The sequence below is a fragment of the Semicossyphus pulcher genome, unplaced genomic scaffold (genome assembly GCF_022749685.1).
Source record: "Semicossyphus pulcher isolate SPU_LCO1_2020_fin unplaced genomic scaffold, fSemPul1.0.p SCAF_2, whole genome shotgun sequence".
Lineage (NCBI taxonomy): Eukaryota > Metazoa > Chordata > Actinopteri > Labriformes > Labridae > Semicossyphus > Semicossyphus pulcher.
This window is the reverse complement of record NW_027211693.1, coordinates 4032391-4042743: the sequence shown is the minus strand read 5'-3', so window position 1 is coordinate 4042743 and position 10353 is coordinate 4032391. Positions and strand designations below refer to the sequence as shown.

Genomic DNA, 10353 nt, shown 5'->3' with positions numbered 1-10353 from the left:
GAATCCCTCCTACTGAAGGGAAAGCCGAGCAGCTTCTCCATGACGCTGAAAGGAAACTGATTTTTTAAATCATTATTATTATTACAAAATAAAAATGATTTACATTGTTTAAGTTGAAATGTAAGTCTGAGTCTTTACTGACATATCTGAGGTCTAAATGACTCACAGGTACATAAAGTGTCTGAATGTCTCCAGTAGATGTGTTCATCCTGCAGCAGTTAAACAGGCTGTAATGGCTGCAACATAATCCTTGATGGGTCAAAGGTCGTCCACTAAAAGTTCTTGTTGTTTCCACTGACAGGCTCAGATTGTTATTCTAAGTGTGTGACAACATGACAGAAAGGATCCCTACAGAGATAGACCTTTTTGTTACAGAGGAAGATGATTGTTTGAACCACACACAGACGTTACATCGCTCTCTGCACACACACCAGACTCCATTCAGAAAAACAGGGATTTAACCTCACAGAACACAGGAGCTGCTGCTGTACTTTGAGTTTTTTTTGTTCTTTTTTTCACAGTCTAGAATAAAAAACAGGTTGAATGGCCTAACAACACTGAGGTGCCTCTCTCAGTGTCAGATGAGGTGATGAATTATGGTTTCATCCCTTTGCAACACGTAGCCAGAATGTGCATATTTAAAATTATTTTGCAGAATAAATAGTGTCACTTTTTCTTTTAGTTTTAAACTTTAAAAGTGAAAAGTTTAACACAAGTTTATGAAAATTTGTCCCAACAGTGCGGAGAAGTTAAATTCTCTCCACATTAAAAATCTGAATGATCGATGTCTCCCACATCAATAACTGGCGCTCTGTTTATCCGGACGAGATGCAGTCACCATCTGTGAACTCTGAGCTGCAGACGAGATAAAGAGAATCTGACCTTCGGTCAAACACTCTCAGAGTTTGTGTTCATATCTTTGAGACATGGATGTTGTTTTTCGCTCTCTGTCCGAGGCCTCTGCTCTCTGTGCTCGGCTCAGAAAGAGGGAAATAATTACCGCGGCCGCGGCTCGGGTCACATGTCGGCTAAACGCCGCGGCTCTGTTCACCGGTTTAAAGCTGGTGTTTGCAGAGGCAGAAGGTCGGGGCACCCGGCTCGTTACTGGGAATAAAAGGCAGTGATTGAAAAGGTTTGTGCCGCCTGTGAAATGTTCTAAAAAGTTTACTTACTCTGAATATGTTTATTGACAGATTCATATTTCATCACATTGATTAGATGTTTGTAGGTGTTAAAAATAAACCTCATTATGAATTATTCACAATATTAAAATCCATAATTCTGAGTCCTGCATTGTGATTAATTAATGAGCAGCTGAATGTGGGCAGAATATTTATTGTCTCAGACCTTGCTGCAGGTAGCAGAGATGTTAATAATTCAGAGATGAAACTGGCAGAGTGAGAACACTCAAATAAGAATAATAAAACTCTTCATGTCTGTATTCCAGAGTTTCTCCGTGCAGCTGCAGGTGAGACGGCCGGGCCTCGCACATCATATCGCTGCAGATGAAATATTAAAGAGCAGCCGGGTTTGTATCAGCAGCAGCAGCGACTGAAGCCGCCGCAGGAAACAAAGATGGACGAGTGTTTGGAGAGCTGAAGCGCAGACGGAGAGGGAGAGATGATCACGGTGAAGACTTCTGATGAGAAAGTCTGAGATTCTAATTCATCACTGTGTGGAAGCGACGATGTGACGTCTGCTGACTGTCTGAGAAGGAAAGTGAACAGCAGTCAGTAAGTACAATAGACTCACACAGAGAGCTGAAGAGAAACCAGAAACCAGGAAGAAAGGTAGATTTAAGACATTTACAACAACAGTAGCTGAGAGTGCAGCATGAGACGTGGCTCAGTCTGTTTCTGTGGACAGCGATGGTCAAACTACAGACCAGCAAAGAAATGTTTATTTGGTAATATTCTTCAGCAGTCTATGACACCATTTCCAACAAGAAAAAAACGTTGATGGCCTTTTGTCCGTTTCCATCAGCTCAAATTAAAAACTGAAATATGTTCATTTGATATTTCATGTGAACTCTGCGGTGATGTCTCTGTATGTGACGTGGTCTGGCAGGTGTGTTATTGGGAGTGAGTTTCTCCTGTGTGAGTTTAAAAAGGTAAGAGGTGAGCCAGACTGAAACTGCATCAAATACATATGTTAGCTAGTTAGCTGCCACGAGCCAGGCTTAAGGTTCACAAGATGCTACAAGCCAGGCTTAAGGTTCACAAGATGCTACAAGCCAGGCTTAAGGTTAACAAGATGCTACAAGCCAGGCTTAAGGTTCACAAGATGCTACAAGCCAGGCTTAAGGTTCACAAGATGCTACAAGCCAGGCTTAAAGTTAACAAGATGCTACAAGCCAGGCTTAAGGTTAACAAGATGCTACAAGCCAGGCTTAAAGTTAACAAGATGCTACAAGCCAGGCTTAAAGTTAACATGATGCTACAAGCCAGGCTTAAGGTTCACAAGATGCTACAAGCCAGGCTTACGGTTCACAAGATGCTACAAGCCAGGCTTAAGGTTCACAAGATGCTACAAGCCAGGCTTAAGGTTCACAAGATGCTACAAGCCAGGCTTAAAGTTAACAAGATGCTACAAGCCAGGCTTAAGGTTAACAAGATGCTACAAGCCAGGCTTATGGTTAACATGATGCTACAAGCCAGGCTTAAGGTTAACAAGATGCTACAAGCCAGGCTTAAAGTTAACAAGATGCTACAAGCCAGGCTTAAAGTTAACAAGATGCCACAAGCCAGGCTTAAAGTTAACAAGATGCCACAAGCCAGGCTTAAAGTTAACAAGATGCTACAAGCCAGGCTTAAAGTTAACATGATGCTACAAGCCAGGCTTAAAGTTAACAAGATGCTACAAGCCAGGCTTAAAGTTAACATGATGCTACAAGCCAGGCTTAAAGTTAACATGATGCTACAAGCCAGGCTTAAAGTTAACATGATGCTACAAGCCAGGCTTAAAGTTAACAAGATGCTACAAGCCAGGCTTATGGTTAACAAGATGCTACAAGCCAGGCTTAAAGTTAACATGATGCTACAAGCCAGGCTTATGGTTAACAAGATGCTACAAGCCAGGCTTATGGTTAACAAGATGCCACAAGCCAGGCTTAAAGTTAACATGATGCTACAAGCCAGGCTTAAGGTTCACAAGATGCCACAAGCCAGGCTTAAAGTTAACATGATGCTACAAGCCAGGCTTAAAGTTAACATGATGCTACAAGCCAGGCTTAAAGTTAACATGATGCTACAAGCCAGGCTTATGGTTAACAAGATGCCACAAGCCAGGCTTAAAGTTAACATGATGCTACAAGCCAGGCTTAAAGTTAACAAGATGCCACAAGCCAGGCTTAAAGTTAACATGATGCTACAAGCCAGGCTTAAAGTTAACATGATGCTACAAGCCAGGCTTAAAGTTAACAAGATGCTACAAGCCAGGCTTAAAGTTAACATGATGCTACAAGCCAGGCTTAAAGTTAACATGATGCTACAAGCCAGGCTTAAAGTTAACAAGATGCTACAAGCCAGGCTTAAAGTTAACATGATGCTACAAGCCAGGCTTAAAGTTAACATGATGCTACAAGCCAGGCTTAAAGTTAACAAGATGCCACAAGCCAGGCTTAAAGTTAACATGATGCTACAAGCCAGGCTTATGGTTAACAAGATGCTACAAGCCAGGCTTATGGTTAACATGATGCTACAAGCCAGGCTTAAAGTTAACATGATGCTACAAGCCAGGCTTAAAGTTAACATGATGCTACAAGCCAGGCTTAAGCCAACTGAAGAAGCATAAAGAAACCACCTCAGCCCGTGTGTCTGTAATGTAGCAGTGAGATGTAGAGTGTTAACTCTTTCAGCCCTGGAGCTCTAACCATTTTTATGAAGCCCCCAAAACTTTGTATTTGCTGCTGTTCTTTGGACGCTCTGGTTTCTGCTGCTTCCATGTTTTATGTTAAACTGGGCTAAGCTCGTTCTGGCACCAGCTTTGCACCTCACATAGACACAAGATCGATTTCCATCCGACTGTCAAAATAAAAGTAAAACAGTCCAATTTTAATAATCTACCCTTTAAGCTGATGTCAAGATTAACCCTTTGAAAACCAACTCTCGCAGGCCTGGTCCACACGTACACGGGTGTTTATTAAGTTTTTGCCTCCTTCATTTCCTTCGCTTGTGTGGACGAAAGGACGAAACGCAGAGAGAAAGCTACGTTTTGAAAAGTACCCGTGTGCGTCAGGACATGACCTCAATCTCTTCAAGAGATCCTTGTTAGCATAATCGTTGTTAAACAGTGACTGCGCAGGAGGCTTGGAGCTGCCGGTGGAGATCGTTAATTATCCTAGATCTAAAATAAAAACCAGAATAGCTAGACCATCATTTTCACAACTGTACGTTGTGCAGGGATATGTACTCCTTACCCTTCGATTCCACAGGATCCGTCTCCGGCGTGTTCCGTGTGCGCCGCGACCTCCGGAGTCGATTGCGTTTATTCAAGTCAATGCTCGTGATTCCACAGCACGCGTCGCGGTCCGTCTCCGGTGCATCCCAGAAGCGTCGCTCCGCTCTGCTCCGCAGCATACAGCATCCGGTCATTTCAAAATAAAACACCACGTACAGACCGGTACAGACTCCCGTTTTTTGCCGTTTATTTTAAGATCAACACACTGAAATCTCAAATAAAGAACACTTTTAATTAAGTCGTGTACTCCTCCATGGTAGAAGCACAAAAATCACTGAATGATCTCCAAATGAGCAGATAATCAACCTCGAGGTGCAAAGTAAACTGTTGTTTGTGTGTTGCTCTGCTAACATTCATGTTATCGCATGATTTCTCAATTCGTGAATCCAGCTGCTTGGGCCAGCGCTCCGCCGCGCTGCGGACCAGACACGCCTCCTGTGGGCGAGGGCTCGTGCCGCTGACGGACCAGGAACGCCGCGCAGACGCATCCTGTGGGATCGAGGGGTTGATAATAATACTTTAAGAAAACACGTCACAACAAGCAAAAATGACCAATGTAAGCACTGTTGGACCATTAAAAAAGTTTGAGGAGATGGGAATTAATTTTACGGACTTCCTTTGTGTCGCCTCACAATCACCGCAGCATGCTGATACTTATTTCAAGAAAAACGATGATTAAGATCTTAAAGAAAATCTATAGATGTGACTTTGTGGAGCCGGCAGACACGGAGCTGCAGCCATCAAACGTCGAGTCACATCGACCTCTTCACCTCAGGTCTTTAAATCCGTCCTCTCTGCCTCCGCTCAGTGATAAAACTTCCTTTACATGACACCGTCTCTGTTTTCAGACAGTAAAAGTCGAGCCAGGCGACAAACTTTTAGTCACATTAAACACTTTTCGTTGCCATTACTGCAACAACGTCGTGTCTGTGTCAGGCTGATGTCTCCAAACTTTCTCCTGGCAGTCTGGGTTTAAGTCCCTAACTCAGGTTCTTAACTTTCATTTAAAATAACTGGACCTGAACACACACAACAGTGAGGGCTGGTCAGCCAGTGTCTGAAATGTCAGCGGGGTCGGTCACTTCCACTAATTGGCGGCTGATAAAAAACCCAGCCGCCTCGCTGTTGTTCAGACGGAGAAAGACAAAAACACAGCAGACGGTAAATGAGCATTAAAGAGAAGCCACCACATCCACTTTCAGAGGACAGACGCATCATTTCAAGTCCGGAAGAGCGGAGAGAAGAAGTGAAGAGCGATGGCAAATAGATAATGAGATGGCTAAAAGCTTGATCTTGAGAATAATTTGCTTCTTTTGCAGCTTGGCCTCGAGTGGGAGAACCGTTAATCAAAGGTTAGAATGAAATAAACTTTGTTCAAAGATCCTTTTCCCCAAACATTTAAGAGTTGGAGGGCGAGAACGACGGAGGGAAAAATCCAATTATTTTCCTCTTTTATCACTTCACTCGTTACAAATAAGACACGCTCTCTGAGAAGCAACAAAGTTTAGTTTTATAATTGCTGTTTTACCACCTGCCAGTTCAGCTAACAGTCACTCTGTCTCTGTCCTCCTCTCTGGGCTCTCCACACACAGATAATCAGCCAGCTCCAATTAGAGCCGTCGCTCCTTCTGACGAGGACGGAGCCGCCGATTGTTTATGAAATTAAACACAAATGAAGACTGGTGAAAATAACATTTAATCATTATTTCATTTCTCTCCTGCTATCAATGCTTATTAGTCAGATAAAAGTCACCCTGTTAGCTTCTCTGATGGATGCTTTGGTTAGGAGGATGTGATCGGGTCGTCGGCCATGTTGGAAAAAAATAACAGTGAGGAGTCTTCTCAAAGGATGCTGGGAGATGGAGAGTCTATCTGTGGTGAGTCGATAATTAAAGTCCCCATTCAGATTAAAGCACAACGCTTTCTTTCTGACTTTCTTCTGTGGGAATGAGGCTTAAAAATCACATCTCTTTGCAGCTGAGGCCACGCCCACACGTTCACAGGTGTTATTGAAAACTGAGTTGTTGCCTCTTTCGTTTCCAAAAAAATCCCCGTCCACACGAGCACGGTGCTAAGAAATCCTCGTCCAAACGAAAACGAACGCCACACCAACAGGCGGCGATATAACCCGGTCATGCAAAGAAGAAGAAGAAGAACCGCGGCCAATCAAAAGTCCGAAAACGTCTACCTGACACCTTTAGTTCCTCAATGTAGTGGACGAGTAACTGCACATATATGTGTAAACATGTAAACAGTCCTGTTAAGCACCACTGTTTTTGTCACGTCGCCGCATTAGAGACGCCTCACAAAGGAGATAACAGCGCACAGCCTGACGCCACGAGCTAAAAACTCAGTCTACACGTCTCCATGGAAACGGAGTTTCTAAAAGTCTTCACCCTGGCCGGAGTTTCACAAAAGTCCGTTTTCAGTGACCTAAAGTGGCGCTTGTGTGGACGAAAGGACGAAATGCAGAGAGAAAGCTACGATTGAAAAATACCCGCGTACGTGAGGACATGACCTCAGTCCGTCCATCTACTGCGAGACAGAAAGTTCCTCTGCTGGTCATGTTGCCCAGAGGACGAACCTCACAGTTTATGGTTAAACCTACTCTTCTTGTGCAAACTTCAAATATTCTCACTTTTATTCTAGAAGTTTCCAAATTTGTTAAAAAGATTGACATAAAAATTCTTGGAGCACATTCCTGCTTCCGAGAGGAAGAACTTTTAACGAACCCGCGACCTTTCCTCCACCATCACATTCACAGGGTGATTCTGGTGTTTTTAAACCTGAACCCGATTTTTACATATTTTGAAGTCAAAATGACTTTTAGATACAGTACCCTACAATACAATACCCTAACCCCAGTTTTTGTATTGCTCCTGTAGTTTGTTTCATCCTGCAGCAGTGAAACAGGCTGTGATGGCTGCAACATAATCCTTGATGGGTCAAAGGTCGTCCACTAAAAGTTCTTGTTGTTTCCACTGACAGGCTCAGATTGTTGTGTGTAACAACATGACAGAAAGGATCCCTACAGAGATAGACCTTTTTGTTACAGAGGAAAATGACTTGAGTCCCCACTTATTAATAAGAAAGATAAGACGTCAAAGTGCAGGTTGGACACTGAGCTGGTCTGCTCAGGTAAAAGAAGTGAAACACCTGCGTGGCTGTGAGGAACCAGATCAGCCTCCTTCAGACTGAGAGTGTTTGGCTCCTTTGGGACTGAAATCAACATGTTTTCCTGTTTGCTGACTCTGACGTGTTCCTGACTCGATCATCTGAAGTCTGTGTTCTCTTAAGATTGAATGTTACTTTACATTACGCTGCATCAGAGCACACCTGTGACTTATTCTGTTCACATTTAATGGATCTAAGTTCTCACCTTGTCTCCACGCAGGGACGGGCCCCCCCTGCAGCCGGTGTTTCATACATGTTTGTCTCTCAGGTTTGTGCGTATGTATATCGTAACATGTTACCTGAAATAAAACATACCTCAGCTTCAGAGAGAAGAGGGAGAGAGGAGGGAGGGCTGGATGTTCTCTAAAACAAATTATCAGAAACAAACAGAAACCAATAACCTGCTCACCCCTCGCTCCTCCTGCTCCTCCTCCTCCTCCAAAATGTAAAAATTTCTCTCGGCAGCATCGACACCCTGCAGCCATAAACGGCAGAAAATATGAAAAGAGAAAAGAACAACATCAACAGAACGGGGGGATGAGATTTCAGCGTGAGGGCGAGAATGAGAAACGACATAATAAAGCGGTTCTATTAAAAAGCCATCTGACCGTTAATAAAAGTAATGATTTGATGAGAACGTCCCGTCGCAGAGCCAGAGGCGAGCGGGACGAGGAAGAGGAGCTTCCACCGCCTTTTATTTCCATGCTCCGACACTGCAGAGGAGGAGGAATGAGACGAAGAGTGCGTGTGAGGAGGGGGGACAACATAAAAAACAATGGCTGCCTCCCCCGTCTCTGACTTAATGAGATCTGCAGTTTGCTGCTGATGTGGTCGAGGCTCAGGTATTATTTGTTGTTGGAGGTGACGGCAGGATTGGATAAAAGACACATCTCGCCTTTCTCATCTGCTGCAGAATATCAGACTCACCTTCTGTCAGTCTGCAGCTCCACACGCTGCATACTGAGAGACACATGGAGGGGTGGGGGGGTTACATTAGCTACATATACAGGGACACATACAGGGACGCATGCAGGGACACATACAGGGACACATGCAGGGACACATGAGGGGACACATGAGGGGACACATACAGGGACACATGAGGGGACACATGCGGGGACACATGAGGGGACACATGAGGGGACACATGCAGGGACACATGCAGGGACACATGCGGGGACACATGTGGGGACACATGCAGGGACACATACAGGGACACATGAGGGGACACATGCGGGGACACATGAGGGGACACATGAGGGGACACATGCAGGGACACATGAGGGGACACATGCGGGGACACATGAGAGGACACATGAGGGGACACATGCAGGGACACATGAGGGGACACATGCAGGGAAACATACAGGGACACATGAGGGGACACATGTGGGGACACATGAGGGGACACATGAGGGGACACATGCAGGGACACATGCAGGGACACATGCGGGGACACATGCAGGGACACATGCAGGGAAACATACAGGGACACATGCAGGGACACATGAGGGGACACACGCAGGGACACATACAGGGACACATGCAGGGACACATGAGGGGACACATGAGGGGACACATGAGGGGACACACGCAGGGACACATGCAGGGATACATGCAGGGACACATGCAGGGATACATGAGGGGACACATGAGGGGACACATGCAGGGACACATACAGGGACACATGAGGGGACACATGAGGGGACACATGCAGGGACACATGCGGGGACACATGAGGGGACACATGCAGGGACACATGTGGGGACACATGAGGGGACACATGCAGGGACACATGAGGGGACACATGAGGGGACACATACAGGGACACATGTGGGGACACATGCGGGGACACATGCAGGGACACATACAGGGACACATGAGGGGACACATGCAGGGATACATGCAGGGACACATGCAGGGATACATGAGGGGACACATGAGGGGACACATGCAGGGACACATGAGGGGACACATGAGGGGACACATGCAGGGACACATACAGGGACACATGCAGGGACACATACAGGGACGCATACAGGGACACATACAGGGACACATGCAGGGACACATACAGGGACGCATACAGGGACACATACAGGGACACATGCAGGGACACATGCAGGGACACATACAGGGACACATACAGGGACACATGCAGGGACACATGAGGGGACACATGCAGGGACACATACAGGGACACATGCAGGGACACATACAGGGACGCATACAGGGACACATACAGGGACACATGCAGGGATACATACAGGGACACATGAGGGGACACATGCAGGGACACATGAGGGGACACATGAGGGGACACATGCAGGGACACATGGGGGGACACATGCAGGGACACATGCAGGGACACACATGCAGGGACACATGCAGGGACACATGCAGGGACACACGCAGGGACACATGTGGGGACACATGCGGGGACACATGCAGGGACACACATACAGGGACACATGCAGGGACACACATACAGGGACACATGCAGGGACACATGCAGGGACACATGTGGGGACACACGCAGGGACACATGCAGGGACACATGTGGGGACACATGTGGGGACACATGCAGGGACACACGCAGGGACACATGCAGGGATACATGAGGGGACACATGAGGGGACACATGTGGGGACACACGCAGGGACACATGCGGGGACACATGCGGGGACACACATACAGGGACACATGCAGGGACACACATAC

At 46.0% G+C, this 10353-nt stretch overlaps 1 protein-coding gene across 1 annotated transcript; it reads right to left on the bottom strand.

Moving 5' to 3' along the window:
• Window positions 1–8629: 8629 nt before the first annotated feature.
• On the bottom strand, window positions 8630–10093 carry LOC138598454 (dynein heavy chain-like). The gene has a single exon (XM_069670244.1). It carries the CDS (start codon window positions 10091–10093, stop codon window positions 8630–8632), a length of 1464 nt encoding a protein of 487 aa, XP_069526345.1.
• Between the last annotated feature and the right edge of the window lie 260 nt (window positions 10094–10353).